The sequence below is a fragment of the Eutrigla gurnardus genome, assembly GCF_963514095.1.
Source record: "Eutrigla gurnardus genome assembly, chromosome: 22".
NCBI lineage: Eukaryota > Metazoa > Chordata > Actinopteri > Perciformes > Triglidae > Eutrigla > Eutrigla gurnardus.
The window spans coordinates 934040-961633 of record NC_139933.1 but is presented as its reverse complement, the minus strand read 5'-3'; the positions used below and the strand labels follow the sequence as shown (position 1 = coordinate 961633).

Here is a 27594-nt window from a genome sequence, read left to right as displayed (position 1 = left end):
AAAAATTAGCATAGTTCTTTAACGCAACTATTTTATAAAAAAGAAAAGTTTGTGTAAAAATGAGTCGCCGGCCAATACTCGCGCATGCGTGGTCGTCATTTCAGTAACTGGGGGCACGATGGCTGCGGACAGCACCCTACTGCTGTCTCTGGTGGAGGAATTTGTTTCGGGACTACAGGACAGCAAAGCCAAAGATGCCGCAACATGTAAATAACTTTATCCTACTTTCGCCGATATCTTTTACAGAACTGCTCGATGCGAAAAAACGCGCCGCTGAAGCTTCCGAAGGATGCGCAACGAGGATGCGCAACACGGTTAACTAGCTAAGTTAGCGCCACAACATCCTGTGCGGTGTTACTGCCTCACGTTACAAAACACACACACTGTGACACTAGCTCGTTTTTGGACGATAACACACACTTAATGTGTCCGTAGCGTCTCATTGAGTTGACACCGCCAGAGAAGTGTGTATTTATGCTAGCTAGCTAGCTGCTGATTGTGTCCGAAGGGAAGCATCCTGTCAATGAACTCTGTACCTTTGAACTCCGATGATGCTAGTTAGCCGCTAGTTAGTTGCTAGTTAGTTGCTAGTTAGCCGCTAGAGATACTTTCAGGGTTGGTACGGGTGCTGGAAGTCCTTGAAAACACTTGAATTTTAGTGTGGTGTTTTCAAGGTTCGAAAACGGCTTGTATTTAGAGTAAAGTGCTTTTAATGTGTGTTCTATGTGATGACACATGATAGAACAGAGAAATGTGCAAACATCATGTTGGTTGTTTAGAGGACAATAACATCTCATTTAATGTGATGAACAAGTGACATAATAAGTAGACCGAATACTGACCATTGGATTGGTACAAATATGGAGTTTACCACAGCTGGAAGGTGCTGGAAAAGCATGGAAATGCACCTTGAAATGCTTGAAAAGTGCTTGAATGTGACTGTGGAGAAGGTGTAGGCAGCCTGTGCTTTACTTATGCTTGTGTGTTATTAAGAAGATGTTTCTGTGCGTCTTTGTAGTTGGTCAAACAATTCACTAACTTTCTGTCCAGGTGTGAAAGATGGACAGTTTACCATCCTGCAGCTGGTGGAGGCGCTGGGGTGAGTCATGAAAGAGTGTTTTAATTACAGCAAGGACACTAACGAAACTAGTGTATTCCCTATGAAGAACATTTCTACTGTTTGTTTGTTTGCAAGGCTAATCAAATCATATTAATAAGAAAACAATCATCAATAATTCCACTCAAATGCATTAAAACTAAAGTTTTGAAAAACGTAAGGAGGTAAGGAGTAAAAGTTGTCAGAAAAATAAATACTCAAATAAAGAACTGATACCTGAACATTCTACTTAAGTACTGTAATGAAGTATTTGTACTTTGTTACTTCCCACATCTGTGGGTTTAGACAAGGGAAGTGACTAAAGTTAAGATTTCACTGAAAAATGTTAAGCTATTTCATTTTGCCAAGATAATGTGAGGTCTTTCTCATTAATTAATTTACTTACTATATATGAATTATATTGTGGAATTCTATTCAATGAAAACATAAGATAAACTCCGAGGTGCTCTTGTATTGAATAATGTTTACATTCTCTTGCCTGTTTAGACTGAGTCTGACCAGCTCTCAGCCTCACACTCGAGCCAGAGGAGTCCAGCTTCTCTCTGAAGTGTTGCATGAATGCTATGGAGGTCTCACAGAGAGAGAAGGTACACAGCTTCTTTGAATGATGATATCCAACTCTCCTCCACATACTGTGTTTTGTAGATACTTTAAATAATACTTAGATGTCTTTTGGATGCATTTCATAAAATGTTGAAAAACAAACAAGTCACTATGTGTGTTTCAAAGTTACTGTTATTTTAGTGATGTTTCATCAGCCGTCTCCTTTCTCCCCAGTGGAAGTGCTCATTGCCTTCTATGAAAACCGCCTAAAGGACCATTATGTCATCACGCCGCCCGTTTTACAGGGGCTCAGAGCGCTGGTGAGTGTCGGCTCCGGACCGATTCACTGACAACATCTGAAAAGTATTTTTTGAGAAGCTCCGGATGTGATGGCTCACATTGTGTGTGTGTTTCTGCTTTTCTCAGACCAAGTGTACGGCGTTGCCTCCTGGTTCAGCCGTGTCCATGCTGAGGTCTTTGTTCCAGGATGTTCATGTCCAGGTGAGACCACCTGACACTGGTTTATGATCCATTACCGTTGTGGCAAGGAACGCTTTATTTTAACAAACACTCGACAAAGTCTTTCATGATGTGAGATGATCACTTCCAAAAGACTCATCAACTGTGGGTCATTGTGGGTAAAATGCGTTGTTTATTTCCCTCCAGTCCTTGATGCAGACGGAGAGAGCATGCGTCTACAACCTGCTCATCAACCTCATGGAGACCAGAGAAGCCGGTAAGAGTCTGATTCACAGTAGCTTAGTAGAGAAAACAATGACTGAGAGCTCTGCTGGGAGGAAACAACGCTTCTGTCTGAAGACGTTGCACAGCACACTTGTCTTACCAGAGCTGCAGTAGAGGACAGAGTAGTCACACCGTCCCCGGCTTTGTTCGATGAATAGTTTTTTACAAGGACGTTCTGTACAGGAAGCGAAGCTGGCAGTGACGGGATTGTGGTGCTGCTGGTGGTTAGAATGAAAACACACCACATGTGTGATGAAACCTCTGTCTCCTCATTTCATACTGTCTTAATGTTTTTAAACCCTTTTTTATTCTGTTTTTATTTTGTAGCACTTTGAGATTGTTTTTACGATTTAAAAAGTGCGTTACAAATCAAATGTATTATTATTAGAAATAAATAAATAAAAGAAAATATTTCTTTCATACTTAGTTAGGTAGGTAGGTAGTTGCTTGTCACAGATTTACTTCCCTTAGTTGATGTAATAAATGTAATAATTGGTTGTGATAAAGCATTGATTAAAATCATACTTCTACATCCTCGTAACGTCCTCAGTTTTTCAGGAAGAGGTCATTTCTCAACGCTGTCCAAACAGGAATCTCTATTCCTGTCAGCTGTCGTCTTTGCAGAACTTAAACACACAACCATCTCCATTTCCACAGAACTTAAGGGTTTGGGGGCCGACTTTGTCTTTGGTTTTGTCCAATCGATGGACGGAGAGAGAGATCCTCGCAACCTCCTGTTATCCTTTCAGATCGCCAAGAGCATCGTCCTCCGAGGTTACGATCTAGGTGAGAGCCTACAGCACCTCTCTGGCTGCTTTCTCTGTATCTCTGGCCTTCTTTTACTGGTTTCTATCCACTGAGCACTTTAAGCGGGACTGATTTTGCCTCCCGTTACCTTCCTGTCGTCTCAGGTAAATTCACAGAGGAGCTGTTCGAAGTGACGTCTTGCTACTTCCCCATCGACTTCAGCCCCGTAAGTCCCTGTTGACTCAGCTGCTTCACCCCGAGAACTGATGACAGCAGAGAGCCGGCAGACAGAAATGTCATCACCGACTTCCTGTAACCTCAGATTAACTGCCTAAAAAACAATAACCCGCCGTCTGCCTCCTCGTCTGCTCACGCACATTCCCTCATGTCTACATCACAGATGATCAGATTGTTGACTCATCAGCACACACGATGCTGTACGATGATTATGTTCATTTATGATTTCTGTGTGTTGTTGACTCCAAGCCTCCCAACGACCCCCACGGCATCACCAGAGAGGAGCTCATCCAGGTGCTGAGGGACGTCCTCACCGGGACGACACGATTTGCTGAAGTAGTTCATCTTTTACTCATTGGTGCAAGATTTGTGGAACCTAATTAACCTATAGTTTTCCTTTAATGTGCTGTTTATTCCTTGTTCCAGTTCCTGTTACCTCTCATCATTGAGAAACTGGACTCGGACGTTCTGAGTGCGAAGCTGGACTCGCTGCAGACTCTGGTGAGAAATCCACTAATCAGTGTGGTTTTTATTTGATGAACAAGTGCAATAATAAGTAGACTGAACACTGAGGATTGGATGGATACAAATATAGTTTACCACAGCTGGGAGGTGCTGGAAAAGCATGGAAATGCACCTTGAAATGCTTGGAAAGTGCTTGAATGTGACTGGAGAAGGTGGAGGTGGAGCTGGTACGGAGGCCCAGCAGGAGGGTTGATGTTTGAGGTGGAGTTTCTCACCACATGCTGTGTTTCAGACTGCCGGCGTGTCACGATATGAACACAAGGACGTGGCAGAGTTCCTCGAGGGTCTGTGGACGTCACTGCGCCGAGAGGTTTGTATCAGATGAATGTCTACGGAAACATAAACACTACTAGTGCTTTCATATGACTGATGTGTGTCTAAGCTTTGGAAGGAAGCATATTATCACGGTGTTCTTTCTCCCTTAAAAACAAGAAGTGTCTCAAGGCCATGTTCACATCAACCACCTTTTTTTTTATCTTAACTCTGCGGTGTTTAGTCTTTTTCTTTCTTTTACCAATGTCGGGCTCTGAGACATGAACATGTGAGTCACAGACTTCTAACAATGGAAACGGACTGTTCAGAAGGGAGGCTGTAACTGAGGGGATCTAAAGGAAGTGACCCAAACACTGTTTTATGAGAAGAAAGGAACAAATGCAGTAAAGCCAAGAACAATAACGTCCTGGCCGATGCTGGTGTCCGTCGGTGTTTTGTCTTGTTTTTAAAGAGACAGTGCTATGTAACGATCCAGATAGCTTTGGTGTGCGTTTACACATGAAGCTGCTACTTTAACAAGAGGAGAGATAAATTCCTCGTGCTCCAGTTGCTGAATCAGTGACAGAAATGTGTCAAAATAAAGGTTTCCATTCCTGTTTAACCCCTGAAGTCAAAGTGAGCGTTAATGTAATGGACTCTGAAAAGCAGAGTAATGAAACCCCCCCCTCTTGTTGTGTGCTGGCAGGTGTTTCAGACATCGAGTGAGAAGATCGAGGCTGCTTGCCTCGCTGCTCTCACCGCACTCACTTCCTGTCTGTCTCGCTCCGTCCTGAACTCTGACTCTGAAGACTCGCTCAGCACCTTCCTCCAGCTCGTTCTCAAAGGTGAAGTGGAGCTCATCTTCACCTTACAAACATTTGGATTTATCAACTCCAGATGGTTAAAATGTGGATGTTGAATGATTTAAAACAACAAAATGAAAGAGAACTGTTGAAATGGAGGTGGAGAGAGAGGGGGAACTAGATATAATACCAGTACTGTGGTTATGAGGGAGTTTACTGCTGTGTATTTAAGTCATTAGAATACATGCTTAATATACAATATAATTCTAGAGAAGGCAGTCTTTACTTTAATTGTAATATAGACACTGATGTTTGATTTCTAAAGTTCTTTATCTATATTTGAGACTGAAATTGTTCTGTAGATATAAAACTGAAGACTTTGATCCTTGAAAACCCCAAAAGAAGCAGGAATCCCTTGTGAATGTTGATCTCTTTAGGGTAGAAACGCCAGTGAAACCAGAGCATTTAATTAACTTATTGAGCTGCTCTTCACGTCGGGGAAACCCCTCTTGTGTTTTTATATCTCATCTTTGATTCTAACGACTGTAACGTATCAGTTTAAAGCATCGAACCGTGTTTTTATACTCAGTGTGTTGTTGTGGTTCCAGACTGCAAGCATCACCTGTGTGAGCCGGACCTCAAGCTGGTGTGGCCGAGTGCCAAGCTGCTGCAGGCCGCCTGCAGCGCCTCCATCAGGGCGAGCCATGTCATCACAGCCGCCGTCATGCCCGACCTCATCGAGCAGTACAACAGCAGAGCACAGGTAGACGATATTTCTGAGTTCTGTCATTAACCGTGAGGTCAGAATGTTGATAAGCTTTGTGATGGTGATGGTGTCGGTAACTTTAAGAAGCTGGAAAACGTGATTGTTTTCTCTCTTCCTGCAGTGTTCCCACAGACGGACGCTGCTCGACGTCGTGCAGCGATTTATTCAGTCGGCAAAAACCTGCCAGTCTTCAGAGAACGGCAAGACCTGTTTATTATCTCGTGCAATAAATAATAACACAAATATACAAAGTATACTAAACATTCTAGAGTTATGTGTGGATTTGTAAATCTCATGGCTTTATAGAGAGTGATGTTTGAATGACGTTAAAACATCCCGTACTGTGTATGTATGTATTTATTTGTATATATTATACCTGTTTGTATATATTAAACCTGAAAGGGAGGGTCACTAAACAGGGATTATCTGCTCATCTAAACACTGGAACTGTGTTTAGATGCTGTTTGTGTCAGACTTTCAGGTTTTAACTCAGGTTTTATTGTGTGTGTGTTTTCTTACTTTCCACATCAGAAGACAGTGTGTTTGTAGCTTTCCGGCCGTCTCTGTGCAGCGTGGTGTTTTCAGCTCTGACGGAGAATAATGCCAGTCTGCAGGTCACAGCCACCTGTGTGCTCACCTCCCTGGCTCAGCAACCAGGTGAGATGCAGCAACACTCGTACCTTCACCGCCCACGTTCACATTCCAGCGCTGGTTTCCAAATCTACGGCCTCTCCCTCAGGTCTGCTGCTGGACTCTGACATCGAGCTGGCTGTAGATCACCTGACCAGACTGGTGCTGACGGAGGGCGACGAAAAAGTGAGGTCAGCTCATGTTGACCTGTGTTGTTCTCTGTTTACATTAAAAACACACCCAGTTGGACTAATTAGGGTTAATTTAATATTGAATAATGGTGTAGGAACCCTGAATATAGCTGATCAACCCTATGAAACATTAATGCGGTCTCTGTCCTGGGTCCTCTGTCCTGGGTCTCTGTCCTGGGTCTCTGTCCTGGGTCTCTGTCCTGGGTCCTTGTCCTGGGTCTCTGTCCTGGTTCCTCCTCCAGTCTGGCTGTGATGGAGAGTGCTGGAGCGTTGGCACAGTTGCACCCGTCAGCCTTCATCACTAAACTGATCCCCAGACTAAAGCTGGAGATGTTCTCTGGTAAGATGCACAATAAACGGGAGGCTGTGAAAACTCTCTACAGATACTAGTATTTAGTTTGATGCTTATTAAAGTCACTTCACAGTGAATTCATGTTTTTCTCTCTCCCCTCCTACCGTTCAGAGACCATGGATCAGGACAACAACGTAGTGATTTCTGAGCAGCATTCCCATCATGCAGTGCGGCAGCGGTGTTTGTCTGCTCTGGCTGCCGTGTCCATCCAAGCCAGCATCGTCCAGGAGAGCACACCTGTCCTCCTGGAGGTCCTCAGCCTCGCACACACAGGTAAGCTCTCTGGGAAGAAGAGCTTCTCTGATCTTCATCTCTATCTTTTCTAGCTCTATATCTATTATCTCTTCTCTATCTATCATCTCTCTTTCTGTCTCCTCTATCTCTATCTAATAGAGGTCTACAGTCAGCAGGCATTCATCTTCATGGATGAGCTAATATGAGGCTCCATCTCAGACTCTTAAGACATGTTGGTTGTTGAAATTACAGCGTACAATAAAACCAAAACCCATCTCTTCTTCTTGTTGTAGGTGGTTATGGCTTCTCGGTGGAGGAGGTGGTGTCGGCGTGTCGCAGCCTCCAGAGAATAGCGGAGCAGGTTCAGGACACGGAGGAGACGGGGCGATGCTTTCATGACATCATCATCCCCCGCCTGCTGTCTCTGGCGCTGCAGGCAGCTCTGCAGGGTGAGTTACATATATAATATATATATATATATATATAATATTCATCCTCAACACGTTGAGCTCAGAGTGAAGCATGCTGTGCTTCCTGTTGGGTAGGCGAGGGTCCAGAAGGTCGGCGTAGTCCTCTCCTGGAGGAGGTGGTCCTGTCCGCCATGGTCCCCGTCATCAGTACTTCCTGCTCCCGGCTGCAGCCCACGTCAGTTTTTAGAATATATTATATCAGATTATTTCTTTTGAAGCTACTAGTTCCTACCTGTCTCCCAGATCCTCTTATTGAGACTCAGATTTGTGGTGTTTTTCATTCGGTTGTGGTTTCCTTGTGGTTTCAGGTTGGCGGGACAGACGGCGTCGAGGGTGGTGTCTCTCTTCTTAGACGGCGACGTTTCCTTTTTACCCGACAACTCCTTCCCTTCTCACATCCGGCTGCTCGAGGTCCGTATGAACATGCAGGTTAAAGTCATCACTGATGATAACTAAAATATTATAAGATGGTATCGTAAAAAAATGTATATCTGCAAACCTCTACCTTTGAGGGGGATTGTCTTTCTAACGTCCCTGTAAGCTGGATCGTGTGATTCTATATCTTGTATCTGATGTTTTCCAGAAGCAGCAGGGCGACTCGTGGAGCCGGACTCAGATGGTTTGTCTGCTCATGGGATGCGTGTGTTCGTTGCCTCGCAGCGTGAGTCTCCACCTGAACACTAAACCTTTCTGAAAACCTTAACAAACAGAATAAAAGCGTGTCTTCCTGGCCTGTAGGTGGAGGTTCCTCGGGTGGATCAGCTGCTGTCCGAGCTGGAGGAGATGAGCGTCTCCTGCAGTCACACGCTGTCACACACCTCGGCTGCAAAGTGCTTCGCCGGCCTCGTTAACAAGAAACCACACGGTCAGTTTGTGTCTTCACGCTCTTCATGTGGTTTGTCTTCATCCACTCAAAGCCTCTGTGACGGTTGGGTTGTTTCTTCTGCAGGCGACTCTCTCGACAGCCTCATCCTGAGCACCATGAAACGGGTTTGTGGTGAACTGGACTCTCCGTCTTCGTCCGCTCAGACTCAGGCCTTCACCCTCCTCGTCTGGGTAACAGTCACTCCTTTCCAGGCCGTTATTGGGTTTTACATCTGCTGCTGATTTGTTATTTGCTGCTGTGGGACTAATTAAGGATTGTCTCGTGTCTCCAGGTTTCCAAGGCTCTGCTCCTGCGATACCACCCTCTGTTTACCAAACTGACTGACAAGGTAAACACTAATATGTTTTATTAAACACAATAAAGCAGGATGTTTCTTCCATTAACGGTCCATGTTTTTAATGCTGTGTATCTTTGAAGCTCTTTTCTCTGCTGGACGACGTCGACCTCGGTCAGATGGCCGCCGACGGCTTCTCGCTGCTGATGAGCGACCCCGTCGACGTCCTGAACCGCGGTTGCCATGCCGATCTTCGCATCATGTACCGCCAGCGCTTCTTCAGCGAGAATTCAGCCAAGTTGGTCCAGGGCTTCAATGCCGCGCCGGAAGGTAGGAAGCCCCGTGTGCTTCATTAGGAAATGAGTTAGAACATGAAAGACACTCTAGCAGAAATAGTTAATTATAGTTTTTTATATATATATATATATATATTGTATATCTAAAATAATATCCTATAAATGTCTCCTCTACAGAGAAGAAGCCCAACTACCTGAAGGCTCTGTCTAACATCGTGAATAAACTGCCCAAGCAGGTTCAAGTCACCGAACTTCCAGCGGTGAGTCATCAGCAAACGGCTCCACCCACTTTTAATTGGGAGCTGCTGTAACCAATGGCTGCCTGCCACTTGGTATTAATGCGGAGGCTTTTTCAGCTCCTGTCTCTGCTGTTGGAGGCCTTGTTGTGTCCCGACCAGGGCGTCCAGCTGTCCACCTTGTCCTGTCTGGAGCCGGTCTTCGCCGACCCGCCGCCGGCGCTCATCCAGCAGCTGGAGGCTCTGGTCAGCCGGCTGCTGGTCCTCACCGCCAGTCCAGTCATGGTGAGTCACACCCGTCCTGGTGATCAGTGAGACGGTGTCGGGCCGCTCAAAACTCTGAGCTCCATCTTAGAAAAGCTTCCTCGTGTTCAAAGGTGTCATCTTTTCACTGGAGGTCCTCAGCATGACCATGTTGACCAGTATTTCTTTTGCTTCCTGTAGTTCGTAAAGATCGCCTCGTTGCAGTGCATCCATGCCATTTCCCGCTTCCCCGAACACGAGGTAAACTCTGAGAAATGTTTCACATGTTTAAGAACCAATTCCACATGATTAAACACTTTTTAAAAATCTCAAGTAAAAGAAAAGAAACGTATTTGTTTATAGAACCATAAATAAAATGTTCCATCTCTTAATTTAAGAACGTTAATTAAAAGGAACTTATTTGGGTTTGGGATGGACGATAGTGTGGATTTTAATGTAAAATGTGTTGCCTTACCTTCTTCCAGGTTTTGCCGTTCCGGGCCCGAGTGCTTCGGGGTCTGGCTCGGCCGCTCGACGACAGGAAGCGGCTGGTGAGGAAGCAGGCGGTCCAGGCCCGAGGAGACTGGTGAGGATCAGAGGAACATTCATAACTATGGGACTATATGGTTCCCGATGTTATCCAGAAACTCAGGAAACATGCTTTAAACTCTTAAAATGTTGGTTAGACCACTTTTTCAAGTGAATATGCCGATAATCAAAGTTCATTGTGAACTTATTGTGAGTGTTTGCCGTGTTTGTCGTCTCCAGGTTCCTGTTGGGAAGTCCTGGAGGAAGCTGAATTCACTCCTCAAACACAACCCGAGTCTCCTGACGGGGGTCAAGTCCGCCTCCAGGACCAGGTACCAAGGATCAGAGCTGCACCATCCACACAACAGCTGTCTATCCTCGGTGCCCCCCCTTCCTTCCCCTCTCACCTCCCAGCATCCCTCCCTCACCTCCTCTCCCTTTGACTTGTTATAACGTCTTCATGAAACGCACAATACGAGATGTGGACTGATGGAGCCTCGTCCACGTTTAATATGTTACACGCCTCATGTTCGCTGTATTTGGAATATAAAGAAGTCAGAAAGTTGTTCTCCTCACTCAGATCAGCAGCCAAACATATAGAATTATAGAGAAATGAAGGACAGTATTTAATAAATAACTCAAATCACCAACTGACTGAAAAATAATCAAGAAATTGATCATATTTCTGAAAATCTAATCTTGTAAAGATCGAGTAATAAAGTTCCATAAAGGGAGATGAAACGGCGTACATGTATTGATGATATCTACGACGGCGTCTCAGTTTGGCTAAGATGCTAGCGCTAGCTTTGACTCGTCATAGAGGAAGTCAACAAGTTGCTTGACAAGGATGTTTGCCGTTGCTATGACAACAAGTGGAAGCTACCGCTAGCATCTTAGCCCACAACCGCCCCGATCAATAAACAAGAGGCCAGTTTGACCTCATTTCAATAAAACCAACAATAAGCATCAATTAAGGACCTTAACGAGGCGTTGATAACGCATTATCGACTTTTTTCTTTGAGTATCGCCCCCTCTCGGCTGTTTTCCCTTCCAGTTGCCCTGATACGCCGTCGTAGATATGAAGTGTGGGGCGACATTTTATTATTATTTTCCACTTGTTATTTTTACGTTTTTGTACCGTTTTGAGCGTTTTGGCCGCTGGAAGCCGTGTTTCCCTCCGTGATATCCAGATGAGAGCAGCACTGAAGCAGCCGGCACCGACGGCCTCGTATCTTCTCATCTGGACGAATGTGGAGCTGAGATCAGCTGATGTGTGCTGTTTTTGTGCCTATTGTCCACACGAATCAACGCTGAGATCGTTTTAAGATTAATTTTACATCCTTCATTGAGCTTAATGTACGTTAAATTAAGATAATTTATCTGAATAATATGACAAAACACCTGCCTTGTTTTCTGACGGTATTTAAACAAATATTGATGCTTATATCAAGTTATTTGTGTCGTCGTTGCAGTCGGACCTCACAAGAACTAATGCCAAGGAAAGAGAGAATATTTACAATGTAATTAAAACCCTTTTCCTTTGTAATTATAAATATGCATTTCATGTATTTTCTTTTTTTGTTAAATGTCATCACCTGAAAATGGAAAGTACTTCAAACAACAACTATGAAAGGTGTTTTATTAAAAAGATGAAATAAATCAAAGTGGAGCACAGCTCCCGTTGATCACAGCTGTCCTGTATGTTTCTATGGAACCACCGTTATTAGGATTATTATCCATTATTAACTCTATTACAAACATGTCGCATGAAAAATCTGAAAGGATATTTAAAAATCTGGCGTTACATTTCACAGTGTGCCTTAATCACTCGTTAAAAGTGCCTCATTTTAAAGACTGAACAAACAAGGCACACAAACATTTATTTCTTTACCTAAAGAAGCAAAATATTAAAGTCAGAAGTTAAACATTTGGTTTTTCATTGTTCTTTTAACACCAGGTCGTCCGTTCACACCGGTTTCACTCTCGTTAGAGCACAACAACATAATTAACATGCAAAGTAGTAAATCTTTAAAAAAAAACTTTAAATACCCACAGGACCAAAAAATCAACATTTAAAAATATGTTTTCATCTTCTTTTTAAGAAACACTTGGATTTGTCCTCATAGACACACGTTTGAATGGACAACATAGTCATATTTAAAAAAGACAAGCCGATGAGGTCATCAACTTATTAATGATGCTAGATTTTGCATTTTATCGTCAGTGAACCACAAGTGAAACAAGATGGCAGCCACACACCAATAATGTGTATTAATATTTGAAAATGCAACAGGTAGCACCTTTAATGTGCTGTTAGGGCTGGTGTGTGTGTGTGTGTGTGTGTGTGTGTGTGTGTGTGTGTGTGTGTGTGTGTGTGTGTGTGTGTGTGTGTGTGTGTGTGTGTGTGTGTGTGTGTGTGTGTGTGTGTTTACAACGATGCTGACCAGCAGCACCATTCATAAATGTAATTGGCGCTGCGGTTGGTGGTAAATAACGGATCCCTCATGGTTCCAAATTTCTAACAGTGCAAATAACAGCTTTATTTGTTTGACTACAAAGCTTCCTTTTCCTTATGGACTGACGGCAGCTCCTCCTCCTCTTCCTCCTCCTCTTCCTCTGAGCTGCTCTCAACAGTGTGACACATCCAGGTTCAACGTTGTAGAAATGTTTATTTAATTGGCTCAGACGGCCTCGGGGTCTCGTCTGGTGAAGATGTAGTCCCACGTGGTGCCGTCCCCTGAGGGCAGATGGCTGGAGGGCATCAGGACCCGCGTGAACCAGTGACTGGGGGGGCAGAAGGGCAGATAAGGGTTTGGAAGAGAGAGAGGAGTTGGAAAGGGTGGGCCTTCTTTAGGTGTCTAACATGCATTCATGGCTGCTTCCCCCGACGTAGAAGTCCATTACTGACTCTCCAAAGGGAAGGTAATACACTGACTCTGGATCAGAACCTCACACAACCCACTTCAGTCTGAACCAGGTTTAATGAAATCACATGTATTTATTTGTCCTAATGACAGAAGTTCCCCCTTCAGGACGGCTACCTGGACTCACCTCCTCCTCTCCACGCCCAGCAGCAGCTTCCAGTTGTTGATCGGCCCGTGATGGTATGGATTTTTGAACACCTTTCCCATCTCCCGGAGGCGCCTGGTCTCCTTGTTGTTGATGTGGCGCTCCACGCTGGTCTCGGCTCTGCTGATCATGATCATGTGCCACAGCGTGAGTCCTCCGAGGGCCACGGCCACCGAGCTGCAGGGAGAAGGCATTACAACGGAGCCGCCTGCTTCATGTGGTGAGTTAAACAGGAGGGAGGGGGGGTTACCTGGTCAGCACCCACAGGAAGATGATACTCTTGTGAGCGGTGGTCTCTTTGTAGGCGTCGGTTGGAAGAGGGGTCTGATAGTACCTCTGGAGGGACAGGAAATGGTCATATATGGGCTTCTTCCTGATCTGATGTTTTTAGCTCACATGAAGTCATTTTGGATCCGGATCAAAAAGGCTGCCTGCCATTAAAAAACAAAGCATGCTGGATCCTGTTCTGTGTTTATCAGCCGATCTTTAATACAAGACGTGAGAGATCCTGTTCATGTCTCCTGTTTCGCTTATCGTTTGCCATCTGAGCTTCTGGTTCGCCACCGTCTGGGAGGCGGCGGCGTCCAAAACGACCCGATCCCTTCCAGTCTCTCCTGGACGACAGAGCTCTGTTTAAAGGGGTTTTAAAGAGTCTCACCTCGACGGCGGCGTAGGCCTCCAGGAACAAGGCGTTGCTGCTGCTGCTGCAGTAGATGCAGCCCAGAGTCATGTAGAGGCAGAAGCAGAAGAAGTAGCGGTGGTTGAAATGGCCCACGCAGTTGTTCAGCCAGGCTGGAAGCATGTTCAGGCAAACGTGGGGGGATTTAAACCATTCTAGACATTCATTTTGAGGGTTTTTATTTACTTGTTGGAAGGATACGACAGTGGTGGTCCATCTTCAAAACACAGCTGTAAATATAACAGGTTAGGATTTAAGAAACAAACGGACTTAACTGTAATTTCAGTGTCATTATTATTATTATTATTAGTATTATTTGATGATCTCACGTGTTGCAGATGCTGCAGTGGTGCGTCCTGGGAGGTTTCGGAGTGATGCACTTCTTACAGATGGACACGGAGGGGATATTCATTTTGTCCTGAAGTGAAACACAGAATAAAGAAAGATGCATTATCGTATTAAAACAGAAGACACCGTTTTAATAAATAGTGATGCTTATTATAATACTAACTAACTAAGATATCTGCAGTAATATCTGTAAATGATGACTTTCCTACAGCGCTTCTCTATAAATGCTATGATATCAGATCGACGAAGATGTTTTCTGGCCTCCTTTCACCCGAGTCGTGTCCCAGAGCTCCTGTACCTTGGCTGGGTGTCCCGGGGAGGTGGTGGTGGCCTTGTAGTAGTGGAAGACCACCATGATGAGGAGCCAGTGGCCGCAGCAGAGGTGCCAGATGGACCGGTACAACGGGTAGGTGCTGAGGATTGTGGGTAGGACGAACAGGTAGACGATGACCACGACGGAGGTCGTCAGCAGTATGACGAGAGTGACGAACACCTGAGAGGAAGACAAGGTCTGAGATGGTGAGGGGGGGGTCGGGAGGATATTTTGGTCAATAATTATTCCCTTTTTTATTTTTACTATTATAATATTTTTTAACACTATCTAATACCCTTTGAAGTGTATATAGATATACACGGGAGAAAACACGTAAGCATTATTTATTAACCGCTAATATTTACTTAGTTGTAATTAAATACTCTACTATTATTTGTAGGTATCAGATGTATATAATTATCTGTGTTTATGTGTAGATGCTGATCCGTTTACTTTACATTAGACACTGATAAAGTATGTGTTTATGAATATATTAGGGAGGAGGAAACACAAAAAAGAAGAGTATTATTGGAGTAATGTTTTAAATGTTCTGCTTTGTATTCCCTCTCATCAACAGCAAGGAGACGGTCATTAAAGGAGTCATAACCTGGTTTTATACGTATCCAGCCCCCCTTGGATCGCTTTGGATCAATTCGTAAAACTTATTAGAAAAAAAAAAAAAATTTTTAATCAAACATTGAGCTTGTTCTGACCCTTTTTCGTACCGCGATTTTATCACGCGAGATTACGCGCGAGGTTTTGACTGGTCCGGATGTGCATTGTATAATATGTAATGAGGCGCGCGTTGATTCGCCGCAGGAAGGACAGAGCCGGGGGGGCTTGCCTGCATTCAGACTCCAAAACATAATGGCGGCGCTTCGGCGATTTCAGGTAGCGGACGGGGCGGGGTTGGGTGGTGAAAGAGGGGTGGGCTTATGCAAGTAGCCGCCACGGTGACGTCACCGAAGGCGCAGAATCAAAATCTCGTGCTTTAGGAATGCACACCCTTGTGTGCTATTCCTGTTCGGAAAAAGAGCAGAAGCGAAAAAACGGCGCCACTTTCAAACTCCAGCCTTTCAGGCAAGTTTCAACTGAGGTCAAACACAGATATGCATGTTTTAACAAGAGAAATTGCGATTTCCTGGTGATGACTCCTTTAATGTGTGTAATACTCACCACTCCAAACCAGCGGGTCACGTTGTCCACGATCCAGTAGACGGGTTCGAAGGCACAGTCCAGCAAGGTGTCGGCGTTGGTGAGGCTGTTGTAGTACAGCGACTTCAGCAGCAGCTTGCCGTAGCTCCACAGCTCCAGAAACCCGCCGGCGACCCCCGGCCGACCCCCACCGCCACCTCGGCCTCCCCTCTGTGGGCGGCACCAGCGCAGCGTCAGCCTCATGGCCCGGGAGATGTGCCACCTCCAGCTGCTCCGCATGCCGCCGCCACCTCCTCTCCTGCACACTCTGCCTTCCACGCACACACACACGCACAGACACACACACCAACAGTTGCTGATGCAGGCCGTGTAAAACAGCAGCTCCTCGTAGCGAAGCCTGACGGAGGCCGAGCTTTCCATCGCCATCTCCCAGAGCTCTTTGGAAAACTACAAGACGAGAACGCTCCAGTCCAGTTACGTGAAACGACGGGGCTCTCGGGTGATGAGCTCCGCCCATCAGCCCCCTACTAATAATCTTCTCCTGTTAATAATTCACAGCCAAATCCAGATCTCCAGGCCAGAAGGAACCCTCGGAGGAACAAGCAGAGTGGTAACCCTATAAGAGGGGAAGCAACGGGGCTGAATGTCTTAAGGAGGGAATAAAGTAAGCCACCTGATCCAGCCAGGCATCATTTCATGAAAGTGAGCGTTACACTGATACGGCTCGTTCAGGTTCTCCAAAACAGAAAGGAATTAATAATGAGATGCTAATCAGGCAGCTTTAGGAGAGAGTGAGACCGTCGACAACCTGTCGTCAGCTGCTACTTGAATATCCACAGTTACCAGCCTGGAAGTGCACGAAGGGATCTGGCATAAAAACTGGAAATGTGACACATGCAGTATTAATACATCATGATGATCTATAATATCAGTGTCATTTCTCCACACAGAGGTATGGAATACCAGGGAATATAATATAATATAATATATAACCTTTTTAAAAAGTCAAGCAAACTACAAACTATTAATCTGCAAATTATTTTCTTTTTATCGATTAATCCAATGCTTTACATTCCCCTTCCTCTTCTCTATACCGCCATAAAAATTTATGTTTTATACATAAATATACCAAACTATAAACACACATGCAGCTCTGCTTGTTGTGCAGACAGACAGACTTAATGGGACCTTTAATTTGCACGTTATTATGCAGCGACAGACAACATGAGAGAGAGGCGGCACACAGCAGGACACAGCCGTCTCCATGGCAACCTGCTGCCCTTTAACTCTTTGAAGAACGAAATCAGTTATATATAGTTATGTTTTATTTATGTCTGGGGTTATGGCAGACAATATCCTCCTCAATATGAGGGTTTGCTGCCTTTCACCAGCTTTATTATTATTATTATTATTATTATTATTAAATATGTTGGACAAAACAACTTTGGAGGATTTAAATGTGCATTTTTACACAATTCTCTTGCATTTTATAGATGACATCATCAGTTGTCAAATAGAGAAAACTAATCTGCAGATACGTTGATAATGAATCAGCGTTGCTTCAAACCCTAATATTCTGGTTTAATGTGTCAGTCTACTTATATATTATATTATATATATTACATAATATATATATATATATATATATATATATGTATATATAGTATGTGTATATATTATATAAGATATATATACATACAATATTTTATAATAAAATATATATATTATATGTATATATTATATAAGATATACATATAATATTATATAATAATATATACATGACTTCCCCACTGATTGTGTCATCCACCTTGTCATCCATACTTGCAATAAATACCAATAATATAGTATTTTGGTTGTATTTATGTTAGTCATATAACGCTAGCTCTTAAACGCAGTACAGATGTTAGCTGTGTCGAAATGAGGAATGAAGACTTCAATGACCAGCTGCAGTAATTGATTTGACAGCTCCACATTAAGATCAATAACACCATACAGTCTTTATATTAATAATCTCTCAGCCAGAAGAAGAAAGCATTCCTCCGATCATCGGTCCTGCTTTACAGTTAGCTTTCCCGCTAAGCTAACCCGCTAGCCGCGTCCATCTACCTCACACCGGCTCGACGGTCGTTTTTTAAATGAATACAGGACCCGGACCCGGACTAGGACCGACCTGGACTTAGACGTGCTACATACCGGTTCAGGTGACGTGGGAGGACGAGCCTTCGTAGACCCGGGTCAGGTCATGGTCCGGCGGCTACAGCCTCCGTGTTCTCCGCTGCTTCAAGCCGACTCGAAGCGAAGCGCGGCGGTTTAAGAAGATCGTCTATTCACCGGAGGTCTCACTCAACGGTGGCGAACGGACACGGCGAGGCTGTCACTAAATAGCTTCTGTTTGGGTGAATTCAACGTGTAATGTAAAACATGTAAAAGGCCAACTCATGCTCAACAAGGGTAACACGTGAATGTGTTGTGTTCTAAGTAGCTTGTTATTCAACGGAAGGTTGCTCAAAATACCGTTCAGTGGCCGGAAAAATCTCCGGAGTGAGACCTCTTCCTCTTTGCCTGCTTTGTTGCAGCTCTTCTTCTTCTTTGAGGTTTATTGGCGGTTGACAAAACTATTAGCGCCACCAACCGGTACGGAGTGTGGATCAGAATATCTAATATGAACCATATTAAAACATAAAATACTGATAGATCAAATTACTAAACTCTGCTCAATCATATTCATTTGTCTTAAGATACTGACATTTGATGCAAGCTCGCTTTGAGAGCGCGCAATGCATCTTGGGAATCGAAGTCGTATTCTCGCTAGGAACGAGTCGTGAAAACGAGTCTCAGGCCACGTCATCGCTGATTCAAGTGTTAAAATAGCGCTCTGTCATGTCTTCAGCCCGGATGATGATAATAATACATATTTAATAAACCGCCCGTGTGAAAATAAATAAAAACTTTCCCCCTAAAAGTCGTCATAACCAGGAAGTGCCGATGTGTCATGTGATCGGAGAAAAATGGCTGCGGTGCAGTGGTAAGATGCTCCTTTTTCTTATTTAGAAAACTCACATTAATGTAACGCATTAATTATTTGACATTGTTCGGGGTTCGAGGCGTTTATTGTGGGTCAAAGGTCTGTATAATTCTTATAACGTCCGGGGTTTTGGTGCAGCTGCAGACCTTCATCTTGGCGTTTACTGATCTTTGATTGTGATGAGACTTGTTAGCAACAGTTGTAGCTGGAAGGAAACCAGCAGTTTGATGTCATGATTACATTCAGAATCGATTGTTTGAATGAGTCCATGCTTCAGGATATCCTCCAGTCCTCTGTGAGTGAATTCAGGCAATGTGAGATTAATATAAATGTAATTAAAAAAAGTGAAACTGACTACAATAATGTAAATAAATACACAAAGGCAAATATTACGTATTTAATTTACTTTTAATACTAAAACAATAATAATGAATTGATCCGCTTTAGAATCTTAGAAGACCTTTTACATGAATCTGTTTGCCCGCCCCTCGTGTCCACAGACCTCAGATCTGTGAATGTAAATGCACTTGGTGAGTAGAAGGAGGTTAGACACGGTTTAATCTGACCTCCTGTCTGTTCCCAGGCGATCCAGCGGGCGTAACTACGAGGCCGAGCTGCAGAGATGTCGCCCCGAGGCTCCTCTGGTGGAGTTCGGAGACTACCACCCCCTCAAGCCCATCATGGTAGACCACCTGCCGTTACCTTGGTCTTCCTCCTCTTCCTCCTGATCACAGATTCTACCACTCAGAGCCGGCAGCGAGGTTAAAAGCATGAATCTGATGTGTGACCTTCCCTTCTTGTCCCCAGGTGACCGATACGAAGACCCGCCGCGGGGCTCGTAAAGGCAGCACCTCCTCGTCTTCCTCCTCGTCCTCCTCGGTGCCCCCAGACCCCCTCAGCTCCATGCTGGACGGGACCGACCCCCTCTCCATGTTTGCAGCCGCCTCGGCCACCGAGGCTCCGGCCGTGTCGCACAGCGCCTCCACGGGGGTCAGTAACCATAAATCAACCATATAATAACCTTAAATCAGCTTTATATCAGCCATATATAACAACCATAAATCAACCATATATCAGCTTTATATCAGCCATATATAACAACCATAAATCAACCATATATCAGGTTTATATCAACTATATATAACAACCATATATCAGCTGGAAAAGCATGGAAATGCACCTTGAAATGCTTGGAAAGTGCTTGAATGTGACTTTGGAGAAGGTGTAGGAACCCTGAATACTAAGGTAAAATAAAGAGAGCTGTTGTGCTTCCAGGACCTGGGGAGGAAGAGGAGGGAGAAGGAGGAAGAGGCCGTGGGAGCAGAGTTGGAGCCCTGGTCTTGTAAGCGTGGGGAGATCCTGGCCCGGTTCACCACCACCGAGAAACTCTCCATCGTGAGTAACGGCGAGGCATCGTGAAGAACTAAAGAAGCACAGACGTTTATAAGAAGCTAATTCCATTTTCTCTGTCTTCATAGAATCTGTTCATGGGTTCGGATCGAGGTGAGTTTTTACTCTTTTAACTGTCAAACATCACTCCGACTCATCTAATTCATACATCTCACTTGATTAGATTGTTTTTTATCTTTTCTTTTACGTTAGCAGAGTGTACTTTATTTCTGTGTCTGGATGACATTTAACTTTGTCTTATTTTAGGAAAAAAACATTGAACATGTTTTATGTAATTAGCTATGTAATTCACTGTTCCTGATATCTTTAAAAACAAGAGGGTAACACTTGTAATTCTGCACTTTGTGTCCTTAATATTAATAATTGTTCTCTGTCTCTGTAGGGAAAGCTCCGAGTCCAGGATCCTCCGCCGTTTCAGAGAAAGTCCGAACTCGTCTGGAGGAGCTGGACGACCTGGAGGAGGTTCTAGAAACCAGAGTCCGTCTTTAAACCCACCGCAGTCATGTGACTGAGAGTTAATGTGTGTGTGTGTGTGTGTGTGTGTGTGTGTGTGTGTGTGTCTGTGTGTGTGTGTGTGTGTGTGTGTGTGTGTGTGTGTGTGTGTGTGTGTGTGTGTGTGTGTGTGTGTGTGTGTGTGTGTGTGTGTGTGTGTGTGTGTGTGTCTGTGTGTGTGTGTCTGTGTGTGTGTGTCTGTGTGTGTGTGTGTGTGCAGGGTTCCCACAGAGAGCTGCTGAACCTCTCCCAGCAGGATTATGCGAACCGCATCGAGGAGCTGAACCAGTCCCTGAAGGAGGCCTGGGCCTCGGACCAGAAGGTCAAAGCCCTGAAGATCGTCATCCAGGTGACCCGGCGTTCCCGTCCGCTCCGCCTCTCCACCACGTCGAGGTAACCGCTGATCTGTGATCTGTGTTCCAGTGCTCCAAGCTCCTGTCCGACACCTCGGTGATCCAGTTCTACCCGAGCAAGTTCGTCCTCATCACCGACATCCTCGACACCTTCGGTGCGTAGAGGATCCGTTTATCTCACAGTCCAGTTAAAGAGACGTTTTCTAACTGCTGTCTGACGGTCTGCAGGTCGGCTGGTCTACGACAGAATCTGGACCATGTGTTCAGACCCCAGACCCCTACCAGGTACAGATAGGACTCCCATCATCCAGTCAGACTGAGTGTGTAGCTTCTGATGGCGATCTCGTCCTCAGACTCGTTTACCGTGGACGACGTCAACGACACGGCCAAGGAGACCTGCCTCAACTGGTTCTTCAAGATCGCCTCCATCAGGGAGCTGCTGCCCCGCCTGTATCCTCCACCCCTATCAGCAGGGGGAGCCGGACCAGCACTGACCTCAGACCTGGTTCTGTTCTCTCCAATCAGACATGTGTTTGTGGAATGGTTTAGTCCGACGCCCCTCCACCAGCATCATTAGAATGTTTATACACAGGCAAACAAAAACACCATAAACATTCTAATCATGTAGAAGTTTGACCTTTGACCTCTGGGATCAGATACGTGGAGGCCGCTATCCTCAAGTGCAACCGCTTCCTGAACAAAAGGTTGGTTTGTTCCCCTGATGAGCTTCATTAGTGTCCTGGCTTTATGTGTCATCATCACATGTCCCCCCCCCCCCCCCCCCTCCAGTGGGATCCAGGAGACGCTCCCTCGCTTGACGGCCATGATCCGAGGGATCGGAGACCCCCTGGTGGCGGCGTACACCAGAGCGTACCTCTGCAGGGTGAGGCGGCTGACACTGAGCGTTTTCATTTAGAGAGTTCTGATTGGTTCAGGAGGTAACGGTGCCCTCTCCCTCCCAGGTGGGCATGGAGGTCGCCCCCCACCTGAAGGACAGCCTGAACCGGAACTTCTTCGACCTGCTGGGAACCTTCCGGCAGGTCGGCGGGGAGAGCGTCCAGAACCAGCTGGTGCTGCAGCGGGTGGAGGTGGCGGAGTACCTGACGCTGTACTCGCCGGCCATCAGCTGGATCCTGCAGTGCATCGCCCACAGAGCTCCGGAGGCACACACTCTTACTGATTTAATGCACATTTTATGTATATACTGTGTATATATATATATATATATATATATATATATATACACACACACACACATACATGGGTCTTTAACTGTGTTTCCGTTTCAGCCTCTGTTAACGGAGATGATGGAGAGATGCAAGAAGCTGGGGAACAAGTGAGTCCGTCTGCATCCATCAATATATATAAATATATCTATAGATATCTCTCTTTCTCTATAGATGGATACAAATATGTAGATATAAATCCCAGATGTGTTGAAGATCTATTTGTTTCTCTAATTATATATAATATACTATATATCTGATAGGAATACATGAGAAAACATTGTCTTGGAAGATAAAGATTTTGATTGAGATCACAGATAAAGTAGATCCTGTGTTCCCGTTTCCCATAGTGCTTTGCTGCTGAACTCGGTCATGAGGGCGTTCAGGCCCGAGTTCGTGGCGGCCAGAGCCACCGACTTCATCGGGATGATCAAAGACTGTGACGAGGCCAGCTTCCCAAAGGTCAGAGGTCATGCTCAGCTGATCCAGTGGGGTTGTTGTTACTGTTGAGGGTTGAAGCGTCGTCTCCGCCTGCCTGATCTCGCTTCATCTTCTCTGCAGCATCTGTTGTTCGGGTCTCTGGGTCGCGGTCTGGCCTACGCCGACCCCCCAGAGTCTGAGAGACTGACCATCCTGAACGAAGCCTGGAAGGTGGTCACCAAAGTCCGCAGCCCCCAGGTAAAATATATATATACAGTATATACATGTCCATGAAAGTACATCAGGGCTGAACGGTGCTGGTACAAATATGTACCACAGCTGGAAGGTGCTGGGTTAGCATGGAAATGCACCTTGAAATGCTTGGAAAGTGCTTGAATTATTGGTATAAGAACCTTAGTATATGTGTACATATTTATAGTATATGTGTGTTTCAGGATTACGTGAACTGTGCTGAGATCTGGGTGGAGTTCACCTGCCGACACTTCACGGTGAGGGAAGCAGAACGAGGCGTCGCGTGGAATTTAAAGCTTCCATCGTGTTTTTATTTGGATCGTTTGTTCTCAGAAACGTGAGGTCAACACCGTTCTGGCGGACATCATCAAACACATGACCCCCGACCGGGCGTTTGAGGACGCGTATCCTCAGGTGAGCAGCTCCTCCTCCTCCTCCTCCTCCTCCTCCTCTCTGTAGTGACTCTCTCTGCTTTCTGTCTCCAGCTGCAGTCCGTCATCAGGAAGATCCTCACCTACTTCCACGACTTCTCCGTCCTCTTCTCCATGGTGAGCAGCCGCCACAGACTCAGACCTGAATCATAGACCTGTATCCTTACCCCGCCCTCTTCTCTGTTTCCATAGGAACGCTTCCTGCCCTTCCTGGACATGTTCCAGAAGGACAGTGTGAGGGTGGAGGTGTGCCGCTCCATCATGGAGATCTTCATCAGGTCAGAGACGGTTTCTTTGTTTTTTAAAGGGATAAATCTGAGAGTTGGAGATGAAAACTTGTTCCTGGTCTCTGCAGACACCAGGTGGAGCCCACCAGAGACCCGGTCATCCTCAACGCCATGCTGCACATCTGCAAGACCATGCACGACTCTGTCAAGTAACTGAAAATGAAAAAAATATATAATAATAATACCAATAATAATAATAGTTTCACTCCTTTTAATTCAGATGAAATATTCGGCCTGTTGATCTCTGTATTTCAGCGCTCTCACTCTCGACGATGAGAAAAGATCTTTAGCTCTGCTGATCATCGGCTTCATCCGTATGGTGAGACTCTTCTTCACCTCCATCCTCTTCCCTCACACGTTCACACATTCACACATTCACACACTCACACGTTCACACACTCACACATTCACACACTCACACGTTCACACACTCACACGTTCACACACTCACACATTCACACACTCACACATTCACACACTCACACGTTCACACATTCACACATTCACACACTCACACATTCATACACTCACACATTCACACACTCACACGTTCACACATTCATACACTCACACGTTCACACATTCACACACTCACACGTTCACACATTCATACACTCACACCCTCACACCCTCACACATTCATACACTCACACATTCATACACTCACACATTCACACACTCACACGTTCACACATTCACACACTCACACGTTCACACATTCATACACTCACACGTTCACACATTCACACACTCACACGTTCACACATTCACACCCTCACACCCTCACACATTCATACACTCACACATTCACACACTCACACATTCACACACTCACACGTTCACACACTCACACGTTCACACACTCGCACATTCATACACTCACACATTCACACACTCACACATTCACACACTCACACGTTCACACATTCACACATTCACACACTCACACGTTCACACACTCACACGTTCACACACTCGCACATTCATACACTCACACATTCACACACTCACACATTCACACACTCACACGTTCACACATTCACACATTCACACGTTCACACACTCGCACACTCACACACTCACACATTCACACACTCACACACTCACACATTCACACACTCACACACTCACACGTTCACACACTCACACGTTCACACACTCACACATTCACACACTCACACACTCACACATTCACACACTCACACGTTCTCTCTGTCCTTCAGGTTTCCTTCGGCCGTGACTTTGAGCAGCAGTTGAGTTTCTGCGTGGAGGCCAGAGCTTCCTTCTGTAACCTGGAGTCGGTGCTGGTGCAGCTCATCCACGTCAGTGTGATCCCTCTCTGTGTGTGTGTGTGTGTGAGTGAGTGTGAGTGATTTCGGTGTGTGTGAGTGTGAGTGTGAGAGTGATATGGGTGTGTGTGTGTACGAGATATTCACCCAGCGTTCATCTGCTGGTTTCCAGACGGTGAACCAGTTGGCGATGGAGACCAGCAGGGTGATGCGAGGGAGTCACTCCCGCAAGACGGCGGCCTTCGTCAGGGTGAGTTCTCACGGCACCGGGGGGGTCGAGGGTTCATCCTGGGGGTCGAGGGTTCATCGCAGGGTCAAGGATTCATCGTGGGAAACGTTCCAGGTGCTTTGATTGACAGATCGTCCTCTCTCCTCCAGGCGTGTGCCGCCTACAGCTTCATCACCATCCCGTCTCTCAGCAGCATCTTCAGCCGTCTCAGTCTCTACCTGCTGTCCGGTCAGGTCGCTTTGGCAAACCAGTGTCTCTCCCAGGGTGAGCACACACTTCCAAAGCTCACTAACTGCAGTAAAACATGAAGCTCACGGTCATATTTGACCTCCTCCTCATCCTCTCCTTCCTTCCTCCAGCGGATGCTTTCCTGAAAGCGGCGGTCAGTCTTCTCCCGGAGGTTCCTCGCTCCATCAGCGTGGAGGGGAAGCTTCGCTCCTCCGAGAGCTTCCTGATGGACTTCATCAACAACTTCCTGGCCACGCTGCTCGTCGTCCCGGTAACGCCATCCTCTCCTCTTTGAGAACAGAAGCACGTATGAGTCGGGACTTCAACCCAACCGTGACCCTCGTGATTGTGTTTGCAGGACCACCCGGAGCATGGGGTGCTCTACCTGGTCCGCGGTCTGCTCAACATGGTCCAGGACTACACCTGGGAGGACAGCAGCGACGCCAAGGTGCGGGTCTACATCAGCGCGCTGCCCCTGCTGGCGGCCATGAGCCAAGAGACCTACCTGTACTCCATCCCCAAAGGTACGACATTACATGTTGGATTTATTTTCATTCTTAAACATCAGACTCTTTTCATCCTGAGGGAGTTTTTTATTCATTTATTTTTCAAATGTTTTATTGAAATCGAAATTGGAGTACATTATACATAATTTAAAAAATAATAATAATAATACAAAAAATAAATAAATAATAATAATAATTTAAAGAATACATTAAAAAAAAAAAAAAAAAAAAAAAAAAGATATATGAGATATATAATCTAATATATATATAATATACAGCTAAATTGTTTCTTTCCTGGTCCCAGTGGACTCCAACGAGACCCTTTATGGAGGAGACCCCAAGTTCCTGTCGGAGATCAACAAGCTGTGTGAGACTCTGATTGGACAGATCCTGGACCACCTGAAGGTGCTCGGTCGGGACGAGGTGAGGCAGAAACCGTTCACTGCACCAGCAAGACGGCAGTGCTGGGATTTATACATACATAAACACGTACAGAAATAAAGAATATTTTAGTTTTTTTCCTCCGAGTCCGACTTCTCTGAGAACTAAAGACGCCCCGTCCTCTCGTCCTCCTGCAGCAGAGCTCGCGGCGTCAGGGCGCTCTGGCCTTCGCCCTGTTCGGGGTCCTGCTGGCTCACGGAGACCTGAGGAACAACAAGCTGAGTCAGCTGGCCGTCAACCTGTGGAACCTCAGCCACAAACACGGCTTCTGTGAGACTCGAGTCTCCGTGAGTTTTCCACCCGGAATCCTTTACATGTGAATGACAGTCTCACTCGTTTCCATGGTGACGACCCGGGTCTCCTCTCTCTCTGCTTCCAGGTCCGGACTCTGGAGTCCATCAAGCATCAGGCTCAGCAGGCGGACATGAGCCACCTGTCAGATACGGTCCAGAGGCTGGCTCTGCAGTCCCGCACCTGAACCTGAACCTGAACCTGAACCCCCTCCTAACGACACCGTTAAATGTTTGTGTAAATAATAGATTCATGCACAAAGAAGAAGAAGAAAACCATGTTGATTACTGTAGATTGAAGTAACAGAGAGTTGTTCTTGTGCCAAAATATGTTGTTTTTGCCATTTTCACACTAGAAATTGTAACTAATTATTAAAGTATGTAACTTAAACTTGTAAAGTGCTCTGATTCTGTTTCACACACATCCAGCTGTTTCTCTCCAGTTTCATCCATTTAAACTAGTCATCCACACAAAAACAAAAATATTTAACACCATTATGTTTTTTTAATATTACACTGAATAGTTTCACTTTGCTCGAGAGAGAAACTTCTCAGAGAATCTCATGAAACCATGTGATCAGACGGGCCGGTGGTCCTCTCGCCGGTGGACCGCTGGCCGGTGGACCGCCGCCCTGGGCCGGTGGTCCTCTGGTCGGTAAACCGCTGGCCGGTGGTCCGCCCGGTGGTCCGCCCAGTGGTCCGCTCGGGGCTCACATCCAGCGATCCAGATTCCGAGTGTTCTCTGTGTTCTCTCTTGTTGATGACTTTGACATGTGTGAGTACTATGTTGATCATTAGAAATGTTCTGTTAATTTGAAGTCTAATTATTTCTATAATTAAACAATATTAATTTTCATCTTATTTGTTTTATCTTATTTTTATTTATTTAAAATTGTAACATTTTAATTATACTTTTATAAGCATTTATGTTAATGAGTTGTATTAATATTAAGTTATTAAACACTGTGCAATCATGTGATTTTCGGGAAAAAAAGCACCTTAAACTAATGGTAAAGGAGAAATGTTGGTATGGCCCATCCCTACGTGTTCCAGATAACCGCAATCCAATCACACGAC

The 27594-nt window shown here is 45.3% G+C and overlaps 3 protein-coding genes across 5 annotated transcripts; 2 read left to right on the top strand and 1 right to left on the bottom strand.

Moving 5' to 3' along the window:
- Positions 1-87: 87 nt before the first annotated feature.
- On the top strand, positions 88-10455 carry mms19 (MMS19 homolog, cytosolic iron-sulfur assembly component). Its single transcript, XM_084040192.1, has 31 exons — positions 88-206; positions 1051-1099; positions 1604-1704; positions 1895-1980; positions 2087-2161; positions 2327-2396; positions 3062-3190; positions 3316-3377; positions 3638-3724; positions 3815-3889; positions 4146-4223; positions 4872-5010; positions 5577-5731; positions 5856-5934; positions 6266-6391; positions 6474-6555; positions 6798-6895; positions 7019-7180; positions 7435-7590; positions 7687-7786; positions 7920-8022; positions 8195-8272; positions 8350-8476; positions 8561-8667; positions 8769-8825; positions 8915-9101; positions 9245-9327; positions 9424-9588; positions 9748-9807; positions 10032-10132; positions 10315-10455. Exons 1-31 carry the CDS (start codon positions 119-121, stop codon positions 10343-10345), a joined length of 3096 nt encoding a protein of 1031 aa, XP_083896318.1. The 5' UTR covers positions 88-118; the 3' UTR covers positions 10346-10455.
- A 2266-nt stretch (positions 10456-12721) lies between these two features.
- zdhhc16b (zDHHC palmitoyltransferase 16b) lies at positions 12722-17964 on the bottom strand. Of its 3 annotated transcripts, none has more exons than XM_084040195.1 (9): positions 17832-17964; positions 15660-15945; positions 14469-14663; positions 14152-14240; positions 14024-14052; positions 13802-13935; positions 13394-13479; positions 13126-13320; positions 12722-12858 (listed from the first exon to the last, which is right to left on the bottom strand). In XM_084040195.1, exons 2-9 carry the CDS (start codon positions 15915-15917, stop codon positions 12756-12758), a joined length of 1089 nt encoding a protein of 362 aa, XP_083896321.1. In that variant the 5' UTR covers positions 15918-15945; positions 17832-17964; the 3' UTR covers positions 12722-12755. The 3 variants fall into 3 exon arrangements, with proteins under 3 accessions (XP_083896321.1, XP_083896322.1, XP_083896320.1); XM_084040196.1 differs by having other exon boundaries at positions 15660-15949; positions 17832-17943; XM_084040194.1 differs by lacking the exon at positions 17832-17964 and having other exon boundaries at positions 15660-17220.
- A 660-nt stretch (positions 17965-18624) lies between these two features.
- On the top strand, positions 18625-26916 carry vps35l (VPS35 endosomal protein sorting factor like). Its single transcript, XM_084040193.1, has 30 exons — positions 18625-18663; positions 19247-19346; positions 19471-19653; positions 19939-20058; positions 20142-20166; positions 20456-20535; positions 20786-20914; positions 20989-21073; positions 21147-21203; positions 21272-21368; positions 21575-21622; positions 21708-21801; positions 21881-22081; positions 22208-22254; positions 22495-22606; positions 22706-22822; positions 23020-23073; positions 23150-23230; positions 23302-23364; positions 23440-23525; positions 23603-23683; positions 23790-23853; positions 24758-24856; positions 24996-25073; positions 25202-25316; positions 25412-25551; positions 25639-25804; positions 26091-26209; positions 26365-26514; positions 26607-26916. The coding sequence occupies exons 1-30, from the start codon at positions 18647-18649 to the stop codon at positions 26703-26705; spliced, it is 2907 nt and encodes a 968-aa protein (XP_083896319.1). The 5' UTR covers positions 18625-18646; the 3' UTR covers positions 26706-26916.
- The last annotated feature ends 678 nt before the right edge of the window (positions 26917-27594 follow it).

What these genes read in the sequence shown, in the direction of transcription:
- mms19 (XM_084040192.1), top strand. Translation starts at nt 119, where the DNA reads ATGGCTGCGGACAGCACCCTACTGCTGTCTCTGGTGGAGGAATTTGTT. An exon ending in TGCTCCCGGCTGCAGCCCAC is followed by an intron (nt 7,787 to 7,919) that starts GTCAGTTTTTAG and finishes TTGTGGTTTCAG; the next exon opens with GTTGGCGGGACAGACGGCGT. An exon ending in GTCCAGGCCCGAGGAGACTG is followed by an intron (nt 10,133 to 10,314) that starts GTGAGGATCAGA and finishes TGTCGTCTCCAG; the next exon opens with GTTCCTGTTGGGAAGTCCTG.
- zdhhc16b (XM_084040194.1), bottom strand. Translation starts at nt 16,064, where the DNA reads ATGGCGATGGAAAGCTCGGCCTCCGTCAGGCTTCGCTACGAGGAGCTG. An exon ending in TGACCCGCTGGTTTGGAGTG is followed by an intron (nt 14,664 to 15,659) that starts GTGAGTATTACA and finishes TCTTCCTCTCAG; the next exon opens with GTGTTCGTCACTCTCGTCAT. An exon ending in CCCCGGGACACCCAGCCAAG is followed by an intron (nt 14,241 to 14,468) that starts GTACAGGAGCTC and finishes GTTTCACTTCAG; the next exon opens with GACAAAATGAATATCCCCTC.
- vps35l (XM_084040193.1), top strand. An exon ending in GTTCATGGGTTCGGATCGAG is followed by an intron (nt 20,167 to 20,455) that starts GTGAGTTTTTAC and finishes CTGTCTCTGTAG; the next exon opens with GGAAAGCTCCGAGTCCAGGA. An exon ending in AGACCCCAGACCCCTACCAG is followed by an intron (nt 21,204 to 21,271) that starts GTACAGATAGGA and finishes TCTCGTCCTCAG; the next exon opens with ACTCGTTTACCGTGGACGAC.